Source organism: Arvicola amphibius, chromosome 8 (genome assembly GCF_903992535.2).
Source record: "Arvicola amphibius chromosome 8, mArvAmp1.2, whole genome shotgun sequence".
NCBI lineage: Eukaryota > Metazoa > Chordata > Mammalia > Rodentia > Cricetidae > Arvicola > Arvicola amphibius.
The window spans coordinates 52,376,467-52,393,633 of record NC_052054.1 but is presented as its reverse complement, the minus strand read 5'-3'; the positions used below and the strand labels follow the sequence as shown (position 1 = coordinate 52,393,633).

General features: G+C 43.3%; 1 protein-coding gene across 1 annotated transcript in view; it reads left to right on the top strand.

Annotated features, from left to right (window-relative positions):
• Window positions 1-5,106: 5,106 nt before the first annotated feature.
• Cdc40 (cell division cycle 40) overlaps window positions 5,107-17,167 on the top strand; it is a 48,277-nt gene continuing 36,216 nt past the window's right edge. The window contains exons 1-2 of the mRNA XM_038340544.2: window positions 5,107-5,136; window positions 5,339-5,590. Coding sequence (XP_038196472.1) covers window positions 5,402-5,590 — 189 coding nt within the window. The 5' untranslated portion in view covers window positions 5,107-5,136; window positions 5,339-5,401. The remainder of the gene's footprint in view (window positions 5,137-5,338; window positions 5,591-17,167) is intronic.

The following is a 17,167-nucleotide window of genomic DNA, read 5'->3' as shown; positions in this document are numbered from 1 at the left end:
AGACCAACTGCCTGCCAGTCTGCAGCAATCACACCCACTCACTCCACTGAGCTGAAACCAGAAAACAGGCACTAGGGACAGAAGAATGAAGCAGGGGGGTGGGGACGGACAGACAAACAACAGAATGATGCATCGTCTGCCTCCAACCCTACCAAACCTCTATTAAGACATGCCATTTAATTATACTATCAAAATTAATAACGTAAGAACTAAACATTGTGTTTCCAAAAGGAGGCGTATGGGTCGGGCAGTGGTGGCGCATGCCTTTAATCCCAGCACGGCAGGCAGATCTCTGTGAGTTCGAGGCCAGCCTGGTTTACAGAGCTAGTTCCAGGACAGACTCCAAAGCCATAGAAACCTTGTCTCGAAAACCAAAAAAAAAAAAAAAAAAAAAAAAGAAAGAAAGTAGGCGTATGAAGAAAAGTTTAGAACTATGCTATTTTCAGAAGTAGATCTAGAAGGAAGAATCCCCTGACGAGAGTATAGGCAGAAATATTAGAAAGGAAAAAAATGTCTCACAAGAAAGGGGGGTTCCTTTCTTTAAGCACCTTAGACTTCTGTTCTAGGGAAGAGACCAGCAGGGACTCTCAAGAAGTAAAACCACAAGAAGACCCTCCACCCCACCAGTTTCTCATATGCCCTAACATCTTGCTCCATGGGAGGTGCAGAAACATGAAAATCATGAAATATCTTCCTCTTCCTGTTCGACGGGCGAAAGAAGGCAAGCTCCTGAAAATGCTGTCACGGGCAACAAGACCAAAGAATCGTCATATAGCATTATAAATACTTTAAATATTTTCATGTATTTATAGTAGCTGTTAGCATAATTTTATACTTTCCTAGAAATTTATAACTACTAGCATAACCATGTAATTCCAGTATAAATAGGCTATTAGTGGGCTGTGTCTCATCAACAAGCACACTGCTTCTGAGAAAGGACCTTCTAAGTCAGTGGGGACTGATCCTCACTGGATGTGGAATCACCAGACACAAACCTCTGGAGGTTCCAGAGATGGATGACTGAGACCCACCCTGCAGGATGGTGACTCCATTCCAGGCTCTCACAGCCTGGCTGAATAAAACAGAAAAACGAAGTGGAGGCCAACATTTCCCTCCCTCTTTGATGCGGGGTTCCCTCTACACCTCTCATTCCTGCGTTCAGCTGCTCCCACCCCCACCCCGCCACCTTCATGAACAGCATTCCTTCAAACTAAGCAAAATACACCTTCCCTCTTTAAGATCTCTCTCAGGAATGAGAGAGAAACTACTACAGAGTCCCACAGCATGGTATGACTTTAAAATGCAAGGAAAAGTTAAGACTGCCAACCCACAGGAATCCAAGATTCACAAAATTAAGAGCAGGAAGTATTAGTGGAGTGCCTGGCGCATAGGCGGTCCTGGATTTTATCCCCAGCACTGAGAAAAAAAGAATAAAATAATGGAGAAGAAAGAAAATTTAAAAATTAGAATCTGCATGGAATAAATAAAAAACATATAATGCTTAATTTTTTGAGGTTCTATCTTGAAGCCATTTATTTTTAAAATCTGTTACATAAGCAAGCACAAGACTTCATTCATATACATCTTTTTTATTAAGCCTCACTGGAAAGCCAAAGTCATAAAGAAAGATGATTTCAGAAACGAAAGTGACAAAACCCTCCAAGCATAGCTTTCTCTTCAGAGATAACACTGCTTTATTATATAAAGTATCTGCTAAATCCTGCATTTGGTGGCTGCTCCTTTTGCTTGCTGAACACAGATGAATCCCCTGCTATTTGTTAAGCGCAGAGCCACCACCTTTGGATCTGCGATGGTAAGCCACAGAGTAGTTCTTATCCCCACAGAGCTCAAAAAGGACCAGAGCTTTTCTTTACCCAATTGAAAAAAAACCAGAAAAAGTTAAATATCAGTTATTTATATTTAAGAAAACACAATAAAAATGCAATCAAATTAATTTCAAAAATAAAATAAAATCGGCTATACAATGAATTGGAAAATGAATTGTAAGATTGCAGAGACTTTTCATCTATATAACTTCCTCCCACAAAGTAACCAAAACTCTCAATTGGAGTAAAGGCTTTAAGGATACAGTCTTTCCACAGTAGTTTTTGCTGTGAAAATAAAAGAGTCAATCGCTTAATAAGGAAATTAAATATATTCTCTACTATTAAAATGAAGATCAAGCCTTGGAAAAGATAAATTATTCTTAAAACTAAGCAGAAACTAGATATTATACCATAGTAATGCATCGTCTCTTGATATATGGACATTTATGAACCCTAGTGAAAAAGCTGCCCTACAGGAGGGCATCTTAGAAGTGATCACAATTATGAATCGTTAGCCAATATTTTCTAATTAAAAGACCGTCAACATTTCCTAGACTCTTCACGAATTTAATTAAATATTCTACTTGTTACCAATCACTTTTATCAGTATATCTATAATTATTACATGTAGGCATGCAGTCTAAAATTAAAGACCACGAAGAAATAAGAAATTCTTCCAAGTTAAAGCCATCTTGCCAAAGCAAAATCAAATGTAAACCAGCCATTCTCAGCTGCCATGGAGAAACATACTGAGGCATTTTCATGATTCAGCAATTAAAATACTTTAAATGAGTTTAAAAGTACTATGAAAATATCGTCTCTGAATTAGTGCATAATATCTTGTGGGATAGAGTAATGCTCCCATCTACATTTAAGGAAAGCAAAGCAGAAAGATGTCCATTTTGTAAACTGCAAGGTCTTTCCTAGCCAAGTAATGATTCTACACCATCAACTTATATGTATGCCGCTCGCAAGTGCCATTGAACAATCACTGCACCTTCAAATTCTTGCATGTCTGTGTGTAACCCGTTTTTATCAAAAGAATTAAAATGAGCTTAACCACAGAAAGGTGGGAAAGATAATAAAAAGGGAAAAAGAGATGTTTCTGGTAACTAATTTATTTTTAAATAATAGCATTTAAATGGTAACTAATATTTGTTTCTTATATTTCAAAAAACATATCTCATCCTTAAGGTGAAGTATGCAAAACGGATCTACTTATCCATGATGATAAAAGTCAGAAAAAATAAGGAAAAAATATAACTACAAATAAAATATACTGTAAAAATAGCTAACTGAAAAATACAAGTAAGTCAGGGCGTTAAGACCCCCCCAGAGTAAATCCTTCCTTTCTTTCAAATAAAGGCTATAGTTAATCAAATATTCTACAAATATGAAATACAAAACTTTTATTATTCAAAGCAAAATCTTGCATTAAGTGTTTTATTAAAAATATTCAAAATAAATAAAAATGCTTTTTAACAGAAACTTGGATCACCAGGGGTAAACTGCTCCTGCGAGTTCCAACTGGGACTGCATTTGTAATTGTGTTACGCCGCTACCAGCAATTAGAAAAATGAAAGTTTACCAAATTAGATTTACAAACATCAACGCAGTGAACAAGTAATTAAATTAATCACACCGATTACTGAACAGAAACAAGACTTCGCTAATATGGGAACGTCAAGAAAAAAAATGTAAAGAGACTTAGGCACGTTTTGTATAGTAGAGGATAAGGTTAGAATGGATTGTATTTAAGTACCTATTCCAGCTAGGTATTAATTAGTTGGTCACAGGGCAGGTCTTGAGTGTTCGTATCGGATGAGCTTTCTTTTCACCATTATTCTAGTTCATCATCCGCAAGTGCAAGAGAAGGTGTCAGAGTACGGAAGCTAGGGGGCACGCTGTAGCTAGGGGAAAAGAAAAATGGGAAAGGTGCAATGGATGCTGCATAGTTGAATAATTATCTGGGTGGCACAATGGGCGAGTCCTGCCGACATCAGAGCCCAGGCAGCGTCTCCCTAACTCTGCCCGAGGAACCTCCCGATTCCCAGGCATGTGAAGAGCCGGCAACCGCTTTGCCTTCCCTTCCAAACGGGAAAATAAAGGGATGCCTGCACTCGCTTTACCGTGGTCGTGCACAGAGAGCAGAGGCGCAAAGACGGACAGCCAGAGCTCGCTTTTCAGAGCGGCTGGCACGCAGGGCGAGCCGGGGCTCCGCGGTGGGCTGCAGCCTTGGCCGGCGCCGAGGCTCGAGGGCGGAGCGGCGGGGTGGGTGCCGCGAGCCCCGCGCCGCAGGTGAGAGCAGCAGCCGCTGCACCCGGAGCAGCCTCGGGCTGGTCCCCGCACCCGAGATCCCGCGCCTCGTCCTCCACGCGCAGCTCCGGCTGCTGGGCGGCGGGCGCGGGGGAGCCCGGGATGGGGGCGGGGGCGGCGCGCCCATCATCGCCGCCGCCGCTGCAGACCCGGGCTCACACGCACGCCCCTCTCGGCTCCGGCCAGTGGAGAACAGTTCCCTTGCCAGGACCCGGGGAAGAAAAGGGACAAAATCCTGACAGACTCATGCTCACCGTGAAACCGTGGGGGGCTCGCGCCTTACCCCTTCTTCATGCTTTGGCGGCGGTCGCCGGTCCGGCTCCGCGCTTGGACTCCACCGAGAGCCCCTCGGGAGCGTCGGGCTGCGGGGTGGAAGCCGCGCCGGGCACTGGCTGAGACGCCGGGCCGCCAGGAATGCCACCGGGGGCGCCCACTGGTCGCCCGAGCCGCGGTGCGCGCGACGCGCGAGCGAACAACACCGCGAGCCGCCGCTGCCCTGCGCCGCCCCCTCCCCGCGCGACGCTCCACAACCGGGCGCGGAGACCCGCGCCTGCAGCAGGGGGAGCCGCGGGGCGCTCTCCGCTTCGCCCCACACCCTTTCCCCGGAGCTGAGCCCGGCGGGTCCCAGGTCTCCGGACTTGAGATTTGCACTTTCCGCTTGAGCCCCGCAGGTCGTAGGGCAGCGTGGCGGGAGATTCACCCTTCGCGCACTTACTCGCCCGTGGGCAAGAGGACGGAGCTTCCCCCTGTCCTCGGGCTCTGTGGTATTGTCCAATCCGCACTTTGGGGGAGGGGGCCGGAGAGAACGATGCTGGGCTAGGGAACGGGGGAAGAAGCTATCCAATTGAATGAACCATCCTTTGTGGGGCGGGGTCGAAGGCCGACCCCCCCTTCTGCCCGACTCCGCCTCCTCCCTTCAAACTACATTTCCCATGGTGCTTTGCGCTTCCCGCCCCGCTGCACGCCGGGAGTGGAGGACTTCGCGGCTTCAAAGGTATCTCTGAACAGGGGCTTTAATCAACGAGGTCCTGAAAGTTATATGTAGTTGTAATTCTTTGTGCTTCTCTAGATAAATGTTTGCAAACCTCAAGTCGTTCCATGGTTATAGTAATAATTATTAGGTTTTTTTCAAAGAGGTTATAAATGATTTTTTTTATTAAAGAATGTAAACAACGTGTTTCTTGGCAATCTTTCAGGACCTCGGAGTCAAAGCTTCTTCCGCCCTGGCCTGACCACAGCTCAGAGGATCTGTTGCAGTCATGTCCGCAGCGATTGCAGCTCTAGCTGCTTCTTATGGTTCGGGTTCAGGGTCCGAATCGGACTCGGACAGTGAGGGCAGTCGGTGTCCGCTGCCAGCCGCCGACTCTCTCATGCACTTGACCAAATCACCTTCAGCAAAACCCTCTCTGACAGTGGCGGTGGACTCGGCTCCGGAGGTGGCGGTTAAGGTAAGTGGTTTTAGCCACTTCTGGGTGCGGGAATTGGTTTCAGCTTCCAAATGGCCTGTCTCCGGTGAGGTGCCAGTTTACCTGGGCGCTGAGAAGTAACTTCCCAGCGTTTACATGTCTTCCCACATCTTCCTCCACTACCCCCTACCTCTTGTGTCTCCATCACTTAAAAGTGGTCTGGTAGGGGAGGAAAGTTTGAATTTTAGGCTAGGACGTAGCCTTGTTAGGGCAGATGTAAATTCAGACAGCTACAAGTGGGTCAGGACTTCCTAACTAGAATTTGTGCCCTCACTGGAAGTGAGCCCGTGATCAGGCACTGTTTTGGTTTTGAGAAACTAGTCTCGAGTCCTGGCTTCACCACTTGCAAATTACACAGCTTCCTCTCTTGTATAAGGGAGATAGTTGTTTAAAAACTTAACTATATCGAGAGATTATTGTAAAGATTAAGTTAAGTTATAGGGTAAAGGTTATATAGCACCGAGCCTAATGATCTCAAATAATGGCAATACATGCTAGTTATTGTTATTATCGATGCTAATACAGTGAGTGGGGAAAGGACATATACTTTAGGAAGTAGCACGCATGAGCACAATGAAGGGAGAGCTAAACGGAAAAAACTTAGCAATGTAGTTCTTGACTGAGTATGTATTATTGTCCAGAAACAACAGGCCTGAAAGCCCCAAAGGCCAACAAAACAGTGTACACAGGAATCAATTCTAGTGGGTGAAGCAGCTAATTTAAATGTGAGCAAATAAAGTAATTGCAGATTGGATTGAACACTGGAAAGGAAAAAAAAAACCATTTTAAAGAATAAGATAGAAATATGATTTTTGTAGACTGCTCAGACAAGTCGGGGGGGGGGGGGGGGGGAATCGGTTCAAAGAAAGTGAAGTCAAGTAAGCTACAGCAAGAGTTTCCAAGCTTAGGTGATTTGCAAACCTAGGAAGGCAGAGACTTGGTGTGTCTGAGGTTCATGTGTCTTAAACCCAGTGAGAGCATCCGTCAATCAGTAGTAAGCTCCATGTGGATGCTCAAAGTGGGGAGATGGAACCTGTACAAAAATTCCTTCATGAAGCCAGGCAGTGGTGGCACACGCCTTTAATCCTGGCACTCGGGAGGCAGAGGCAGGCGGATCTCTGAGTTCAAGGCCAGCCTGGTCTACAAGAGCTAGATCCAGGACAGGCTCTAGAAACTACAGGGAAACCCTGTCTCAAAAAACCAAAAAAAAAAAAAAAAAAAATCCTTCATGAGGTGTCCCTAAGTCTTGTTTGTCTCTTAAGTCTTCTACAAGTTTTGACAAACCATTTATGAAACTTTGCTTTTTTTTTTTTTTTTTTTTTTTTTTTAATAAGGACATCTGGCATGAAAAAATGCTGGGAATTCTATCTTTAGAGCAAAACAAAGCTCTCCTGAGGACTTTTCAGCCTCCCCAGTCTGTTCCTTAGAAAACTCAACTGTGGGTGCTGTGCCTTCTCCCCATCTTTGTTGCAGCCCCCCCCAGCTCCCCACGCAGCTCCCATCTAGCCTCAGCTTCTTAATTAACTACTTGCTGGGGATGATGTCCTGGGCCTTCCATTCATCAGGTCCTGTCATCGGGCTTGGATCTCCGCAACAGTAACACTTTTATAATCCCTGTCTCTCAATGCATTTTCCCCTGTGGTTTTCACTGAGCTCTCCTCAGCCTTTGGGCTCCCCATCTTCCGCCAGCCCCTTCTGCTTTACTGCCCTTATTTCAAGTTTCACTCCACATATTCTCTCATATATTTTTTTAACCACAATATGTGCTCCTTCCCAGTGGCTCGTGGGTGACCATTATGAAGAGGACATAGGCATGAAACGAATCAAGATTCCAGCATTATTCACATCTACCTCTAGCGCTTACCCACATGGCAACTTGGATACATTCCTTAAAAACTCAGAGCCAGTTCTTACTCATCTATCAAGTAGTTTTAGCTACCAATTTTCAAGAATGTGCAGCAATTTTAACTGTACCAGATAGACGCTGGTTAAATGCCAACCATCCTGGTAAACCATCCTAAACTCCTTGCCAGCTTAAGCCCCCCCCCCAAAAAAAAACTCATTCAAGATGGTTCTCAGGCTCCTCTTGAGTGGTGTGCTAAGAACTTCAGTTTCTTTCTCTCAGAGTTCACTTTTGCATTCTCATTTCGAGTGATCCACATCCCACCCAGTGACCCAAGCCGTAAAACAGAAGCTCACCCTGCTCACTCCATGTTCCCAGAAGCCGGTTAGTTGTTCAGCTGGTACTTCTGCTTCATGAGGCTTTTGTTTTGTTTTTCAAATCAGTTTTGTCCTCTGTTTTCCTTAGCACAGCCTCCAGAGCACCCCTATTTCTCCTAGGAATCATCCTTGACTTTTTCAGCCATTGCTTTTCCCGCTGTAACTGAGTGATGTTTATCAAATTTCTTTCTGCTGCCGATGCCACCGTTTAGTTTGGATTCTCATTTCTTCTAAAACAAGAATAACTTTCTGTGTGCTTTTTTCTTTTTGTCTTCTAGCTCCATACCCCTGTCTTTCTTCCACAGTACATTTAGAATGTTCATTCTAAATTCATATTTCACTGTGTCACATCCCTGTCCGAAAGCATCATGTTGTCTATTAGGTAAACACTGAATTCTTTATTCAGCCTGTGAAGCCTGCCATCCTCCCGTTCTGAATTCTCTAGGATGCCCCGCAAGTCTAATTTTCTTTCCCAGATTCCCTGGCCTCTCATCTCCGGAACTGTGATCCCCCAGCCTCAGTGTACATGTTCCTTCCCCTGTCGTCCGTCCGTCCGTCTGTCTGTCTGTCTGTCTGTCATCTGTATATCGATATATCTTCCTATAACCTTTGCCATATCCCACTGGCATCACTTACACGTTTCTAAATTTGTTTCCGGGGCCCAGAGAATGTTTTATCCCTAATGCCTTAGACACAGGATTAAGGGAAATTTGGAAGAGACTGTAAAAACTAAAGAAAAAAGTCTTGACAAAGTATGGACATTGAGAATCGGATTTGGAGTTGAGCAGGCAGTGGTAGGAAGTAAGTTGTCTTGAGAGCTTGCTTAGTTCAGTCTCTAAGGAATTGGTTCAGTAAAAACCAGGTGGACTCAAGCTCAGAGGCGCCAGAGGTTCAGTCCGAGCTGGGCTAGATCCCCGGCTATCTGGGTTCTCTCGTAAGAGATGAGCTCTGTCTACCAACATTTGCTTATATGCAGGGGAAAAGGAAAGATGACGTGTAGGAAATGTAATTGATTAGCAAGTGATCACGGGAAGAACTGTGAAGCAAATACACATATCTGCATTTGACTGATGTTTCTGGAGGCGGAGAGTATTTGTGTGCCCTGCTGTGTTACTTCTTTGGGCAGGGAGGGGAAGGATTGTGCATATCACAGTACCAATGTGGCGGTCAGAGCACAGTTTATTCCTGGCTCCCTAACTTGCCACTCTGGCTGAACGAGTAAGTTCCAGGTTCAGTGAAAAACCTGTCTCGGAAAATAAAGTGAAGCAGGGTTGAGGAAGACACTTGACACGAACCTCTGGTCTCCACAGGCATGTGCCCCTGCACACAAATGTGTACACATGTACCACATACAAAGAAATTAAAGTTTAAAAAAAATGGTCGCGTAATAAATTGGGGATTAGCAAACTTCAATAAAGGGCCAAATTATAAGTCAATAACAATAATTACATTATTGACCACGTGTTCTCTGACAGGCCTTTCTTTTTCCTTCACGTCTTTGTAATCAACATTTCAAGACTGTGAATGCCATTCTTTCTTTGTTAGTACAAAATATAACCTGTAGGCTAAATTTAAAAACTGGAGTTTGCCAGCCCCTGTTCTAGACCACACCACAGTGCTCAGTAACAAAGTCACATGACACAACAGTCCCTAACTTTAATGCGCCCCCATTAAAAGCTAGGCACAGAGATAAAATGAACTTGCCCTGAGCCAAAGAAAAAAGTTACAATAAGATATTTGGGCTTGTTTATTCATAGATAGGACCTCAAGTATCCCAGGCCGACCTCAGTCTTACTGTGAAGCCACGGACGACCTTGAACTTGTGACCCTCGGTGCTGAAGCTATAGACTTGTGCCACCCTTCTGCCCACACCATGACTTTGTGTGTGCTAAGGAAGCACTTTTATCACCTGACCTACATCCTCAGCCCATAATAAATATATATATTTATTATATATATTTATATATAATATTATATACACATTAGACTAAAAAGTAAAGATGATAAAAACACAATGAGGTGCAGCCATCCCTCTTTTGTTTAAAGTCCACTTGTGCACATGGAAGACTAAATGCACCGCTGTGGATACAGCAGACGAAAGGCGTCCTTCTCGATGTCTTTTCAGCCTTTGTGTTCTTTATCTGGTGTCACTCATAGATCATGCACCCGGTTTCTATGAAGTACAAAATATAACCTGTAGGCTAAATTTAGCCATAGACTGGAGTTTGCCAGCCCCTGTTCTAGACCACAGTGCTCAGTAACAAAGTCACATGTCAGAGTTACTGAGAACCGTCACCTTCTAAGCAGCACAACAGCTTCAGTTTTGCTCACACCCCATGTTAAGATGCTGTTGTGTGGTGTGTGCACGCATACACCACAGGACAGCCTGCATGGCAGTGCTTGCATCCTATGAGCAAAGATTCCTGTTAGACTGTCTTCTAATACAGTGGCTGGTGGTGGCACGCAACTCCACGTCTAGTTTGTCTTTACAGTGTTTGTATTAATGCTCTTTCTTTGGGGGGTATTTTATTAGGTTTGGTTTACTTAGCTGAGACTTTCTCTTAGCTCACTTAAGACATTTTACCTACTTAGTTGTTATAACAGACCAGCTGTCTTTCTAATGAGCCTAGTTTTCCTTGAAAGTGGTTTCCATAATGATTTTCTTCTCTGTTGACAGCACATAGCTATCCGCCACCCCCTTTTATTTATGGTTTCATTGTGTTTCCTGTGGAAAGAATTGTGAATTTCTTTTTTCTTTTTTTCCACTTATAATTCTGTTGAGTTTCTTTAACAGAAGATAGATTACTTTAGATTGTGAATCTTTCAGTGTTTCTGGGAAGTGCACAGCTCTCTTTGCTACTTATTTCTTTAGCTGCCTACCCCTTTGGTTCTGGAACTCCATCTACATATATTTTTGTTCGTTATTATATACTAATGATTTAGTGTTTGTTTGTTTGTTTCGGTTAGACTTTTCTTTTAATATAGCATTGTTCTAAAGCTGGGCGGTGGTGGCGCATGACTTTAATCCCAGCACTCGGGAGGCAGATGCAGGTGGATCTCTGTGAGTTCGAGGCCAACTTGGTCTACAAGAGCTAGTTCCAGAACAGGCTCCAAAGCTACAGAGAAACCCTGTCTTGAAAAACCTGTGTGTGTGTGTGTGTGTGTGTGTGTGTGTGTGTGTGTGTGTAATTGTTCTGTTTGCATATTAGAAATCACCACTTTAGGTTAGGTATGGTGGCACACATCTGTAATTCCCACACCTGAGACCGAGATGGGAGGATCATGGTTCATGGTCATCCTGGACTTCATAGACAGACAAAAGACAAAACATAAATTGTGATAAGCCTTATGGTATTGCAAGAATTATTATGCTGGCAGAGGCAAGTTTCAGAAAAAAACTATTATTATTTACTTACTTTATAGTAAAGAAAAATTAAAAACAGTCATTTCAGACAATGACTATTACTTTTCCCAAGTGGATTCCCTGTTTAGCATAGACAACTTGAGTAAAATGCAAATTCTGACTCTTACATCTGTAGCATAGCTTTAATTTCTTTTAGGGCAGAATTTCTTATATTCATGAACTTCAATTAAATTACTTTTCCCTCTATATCTGTTAAGGGCCAAGCTCAGAAAATCTGTATATCTAAATTTGTTTTCTTTTACTTCATCCTTCCAAACTCTTCATCTTGGGAAATTTAGTCATTTCTGATTTCTGAGAGGGAAATATGTCATAAATTGATAAGAGTTCCATAATGACTAAAATTTCTGCTATGTTTACATAGTGTTTTTATGTCTGATTTTTTACATCTACACTGGAAGGAATGTAAAGAGAACCTATCAGTGGAAACTTGTTTAGCCCAAAATGTTTACGTCAACAGTGATAAACTGTTTAAATTTATTTGACCCATAGTGCACCCTTCAGTTAAATCTTTAAATCTTTGTGACTAATTGAAACTGGATGGAAATCCTTTGTAATCCTATGGTAATTCTAATTGCATGCCTAATTGGCACTGGGCTCCTCCTGAGGTTTAAACAAGGTTGAGGGACTGTCCACATTTTTCTAGTTAAATTTAAACCTTTTTTTTCTCTGGAGGATTGTTCAGTTCATTCTGTAATGTAAATGTAGCCATAATGAAAGCTTATGATCTTACTTGTGATGTTTATTGTTGTTATTATAAAAGGTTAATTTTTTAAATTGCACTTTGTATTTAAAAGGTACTGTCTCACTATACTGTGTTCAAAATAATTCAAGTTTAGGATCTTCTATTAAGTGGTCTTAATAACTATACCATTTAAAGCCCAGCGAGGAGATAGGAGTGTGCCTAAGCCACTTGCTCTTTTAGGTAGTTTGTTCTAGGGCTTGAATATTAAGAGGGAATGGTATTTAATTTTGGTTTTGTGCAATTTAAGCAATGTCCTTACCTTTACAGTAATGGTTTTGACATTGTCTCAGTGTTAGCTCTAATCAGGGAAAAGACCGGTATGCATTCTAAAGTATTGTCTTTGCTGTGGTTACTAGAGCGCTGATGAAACACCATGATCGAAAGCAACTTTAGGAGGAAAGGGTTTATTTCGCTCACAGGCCCATATAACAGTTCATCATCTAAAGCAGTGAGGGCGGGAATTCATTCAGAGCAGGAACCTGGGGCAGGCGCTGATGCAGAGGCCATGGAGGGAAGATCATATGAAATAAGCTGGGGAAACAGTTCAGTTAGTAAAGTGCTTGCCTTACAAACACAGGACCTGAGTTAGGGCCCCAGAACTCACAGCAAAAGAAGCACTTACTGTCAAGCACAGGGCTAGGGAAGGAGAGACAGGAGGCCTGGGGCTCTCTAGGGCCAGCCTGGCCTGTGGGCAAGTTCCGGGCCAGTGGACTGGTTTGGCCCTCTCTCAAAACAACAGAAAGATGAGCAGCACCTAAGAAATGAACCTGGAGGTTGCGTTCTGCCTCCCACCCCAAAAGATTATAAAAATAATGTGTCTACCCCATTATTAACACATTAATGTTGTTAAATTCCATTCTCATGGTATTTATCTTCTTATAGCAAACTGTGTATTTGTTTATTGTATGGGTTGTTGTCTTTCTTACTAGACCAAACTCCATAAAGTCAGACAGCTTTGTAAAACGCTAACTATTAGACAGGCAACTCTGTCTGTTTCCTTAGGCCTAGACTGTGTCTGATACGAAATAGGCACACGATCAGGATCTGCTGAGTGTAAATCTGAAGCTGCTGCCCATGCCTTACCACCTTAACTACGTAAAGACATAAAGAAGATCATGTTTGATTGCCAGCATCTCCTGGGGTCTCACCCATTACCCAAAATAACAAAGACACTAATGCTTCCAGCCGTACCCTGGATTCTGTCCACCTCTTACCTCTTCTCTGATAGCCATACCATTGATTATCCCCTTGTCCTTTTTCTCTTTTTTTTTCTGTGTAGCCAGGTTAGACTGAACTCACAATCCTGCCACCCCAGATGCCCTGTGGTGGGCATCCTGGAGAGCTGCACCACCTCCTATGGTTGCCCTGTCCTGCTACCTCCTACCTCCCACCAGTCTGCATTGACCTGCCTAGCCCCTTTATCTTCCTTCCCTCTGGCACTGGGACTATTTTTGACTTGGTTATTCTTTTTGTTTTGTTTTCCGAGACAGGGTTTCTCTGTAGCTTTGAAGCCTGTCCTGGAACTAGCTCTTGTAGACCAGGCTGGCCTTGAACTCACAGAGATCCTCCTGCCTCTGCCTCCCAAGTGCTGGGATTAAAGGCGTGCGCCACCACCGCCCAACAACTTGGTTATTCTTAAGGAAGGAAAAAAAATGTCTTCTGGAACTCATTCCATCTGACATCCATCTCTGCTGGGGTTTATTGTTTGCTTGTTTTGGGTTTTGTCTTTTGTTTTTTCAGCTCTAAGAGAGCGAGCACATTGCACACCCTCACCGTCAGCAATGCTCTCTGTGTCTGGCCTGCCCTGTCCATCTCAGGACCAGAATCAGTCTGGCTGAGGTGGTGCCAAATCCGGTGACAGTTACTCAGCCTTAGTCGACATAATTTCTCTGTGGATTTACATTTTCTTTCATCATTGTAATTTAGCAAATATTTATTGACATATGCTGCCTCCCCTGGACTTTTACAAGGCAACAAGTGTATAAAATGTAGCTAAAAGCCAATTGCAATAAATAATGCATTACAAATACTGTGAAAAATAAAATATTCCATAAGACTACAGGCAGAAAAAGACAATTTTCCTTCCTGCGGCAGGAGAAGGAGTGGGTTGAGGTAAACGAGAATGTGATTTGTTAGCACATGACCAAGGCAATGCCTCTGATACCAGGTGGTCACAGTGCAGGTGACCGGAAAGTCAAAGTACTTGGTGTGTTTTAAAGGCACCCATAAATGAAATTCAGCAGAAGAGGGGTATGCATTTTTAGACGGCATTAGACCAGGTGAGATATATAGGGCTATGAGGAGGGACGGCTGGAGAAGTGTCCGCTGGGAGGAAGAGTAGCTCTAGGTGCCTGATTGGTTAGTGAAGATGGGTCATGGGAAACCTCTTTAGCAGAGCATTCAATGTGCTGACTTCTATACTTAATGAAAATCTCTAGGCACTTCGATAAGAGGTTGTGAAGGCCAGGAATGGGGTCTGAACTGGGGAAAGAGAGGTGGTAACTGCAAGTCATGAGAATGGTAAGGTAAGGAACTGGACTTTGAAACTAAACAGTTTCAAATAAAAACTTCACTAGTAGTGTGTTTTTTCTACAGTATAATTGTTAGCTTCAGGAAATCCCACTGTTTGCAGAATTTATGCTGTGACTTTGTGTTGCCTGTGTATCTTGTGAATGAACGTATCCTACCCTGTAGAAAGGAGCGGCAGGCCTGCTTCTCGTCCTGCCTGACTCCCGCACGGCTAGCTTTACACCCGAAATAACAATACATAAATTGTATTCATTTAAACACTTCCTGTTCCATTAGCTCTAGCCTCTTACTGGCTAATTCTCACATCTTGATTAACCCATTTCTAATAATCTATGTAGCACCACGAGGTGGTGGTTTATTGGGAAAGATTCAGCATGTCTGACCTGGCGGCTGGCTCCATAGCGTCTGACCCAGAGAGGAGAGGCATGGCGATTGCCTCACTTCCCTTCTTCCCAGCATTCTGTTCTGTCTACTCCACCCACCTATGTTCTGACCTATCAGGCCAAGCAGTTTCTTTATTAATTAACCAATGAAACAACAGATAGATAGAAACACTCCTACATCACTACCCTCATCAAGAGGCCGAAGAAAAATGATGCTATTGGCGTGGTCCTAGGTTGGCTGTGCATTTGTATGTACAGAGTCACCTTGTAGCTTATGTTTTAGTTACAGGTGGCAAGAAAGCTTATGCCAGGTGATGGCAAATGTAATGGGAGGGATAAAGCAATAGAAGGAAAAGGATGTACAAAAAGAGAACAACCTTGTGGGCATCTAGGGGAGGAACTTTCTGAGGAGAACTGAGATCCTTACACGCGCTAGACAAGCCCTGTCATTGAGCTCCTTCCACCGCCTCCCTCCTGAGCTTTTACTGGACTTTCACTAAGAGTGGAGGCTGCTGGAGTACAAGCTAGTGTACTGACCCGTGTTTGAAGGAACTGCTTGTGACCTCTGCATGGAGGCTGTAAGTGGCAGGAGCAGGAAACGGAGGCTGTTGAAGCAGCCAGGTAAGTGGGTGAAAGGTGCTGTGTGGACTCGGGGTAAAGGTCTTAATTTTGGATGCGTGTGGAGGGAAGTTTGTTGATGGGCTGGACACAGAGGGTGGAAAACGGTAGAGAGTTTGGGGTAACTCCTGAACAACTGAAGGAGAGGCCTGGAAGGGCTCATTGTGAGAGGGGCCAGGAGTTATAGGAGATGGCTGTTAAGACACCTAAGGAGAAAAGATGCCAAATCTAAGATTGGATATAAGAGTCTCTAGAATTCAAGGGACGGGGCCCAGGCAGAGGTAGCAATTTGAGAATTGATATATTTGTAAGTGGAGGAGTTAAAAAAGAGAAACAAACTATTAGTGATTCTCAACCTGTGAATTACTTAAGGTAGAAATATTGACATCGATTATAAATTTTACATTAGGAAAATCCAGGCACAGCCATGTTGTTTCCTTTGTTTACACATCTAATAGGGCTGCTAAATTCCACAGGTATGTCTCTTTTGATTTTGGAACTAGACACTCAAGAAGAGTTAGAATTTTTTTCTTTTTTCTATTTTTATTGGAAAATATTTTTCATACAATATATTGATTACTCTTCTCAGATCCTCTCCACCCACTCAAATCCACACCCTTTCTTTCTCTCATTAAAAAACAAGCAGGCATCTGTGTTGTGAAATAATCTTTTCATATACTGTAAATATGCATTACTCTGATTGGTTTAATAAAAAGCTGAATGGCCAATAGCTAGGCAGGATTTCTGGGGGTAGAGGAGGTACTGGGAAGAAGAAGAAGATGGAGAAGCAGGATGCAGAAAAAGCAAGATACACAGGAGGAGAGGTAGCAGCCACGAGCCATGTGGCACCACATAGGAACAGAAATGGGTTAAGTTATAGAAACTAGTTAGAAACAAGCCTAAGCTATTGACCAAGCTTTCAGAATTAATAATAAATCTCTGTGTCATGATTTGGGAGCGGCTGATGGAGCAGAGAAAGACTTGCTATACATTTAAAATAATAATAAGATTAGATAAAATAATATAAAAACAAACCAGGCCAGGCGGTGGTGGCACACGCCTTTAATCCCAGCACTTGGGAGGCAGAGGCAGGCGGATCTCTGTGAGTTCGAGGCCAGCCTGGTCTACAAGAGCTAGTTCCAGGACACGCTCCAAAGCTACAGAGAAACCCTGTCTTGAAAAACCTAAATAAGTAAATAAATAAATAAATAAATAAATACCAGAATAGGATGAAATTGGGGGGGGGGGCAACAAATAAATAAAAGCACAAGAAACGTACAGACCCAGCAACACACATTCACACACACATACATAAATCCCATAAAAACAAAATCAAAAACTATGATATGCAAGCAAAAGACCCGTAAGGCTTTTGTTGTTGTTGTTTTTTAAAGTCAAGACAAAGAGCCCTTAAACATGTCATTGAACTCACTTTGTGCTGCCAGCTACTGCTATGCATGGGCCTGCCCTTAGGATTGGCATGTGTGCCTAGTGAGACTTCTTTGGAGAAAGCGACTTTTTGTGAGTGGTTATCAGTTGGAGATAGCTTCTGGGTTAGGGATGGGGCTTCTCATGTCCCCTCTCAGCACTGGGGCTTCCTCTGCTTGGACCTGGCAGGCCCTTTACATCCTGCCAGCTCTCTA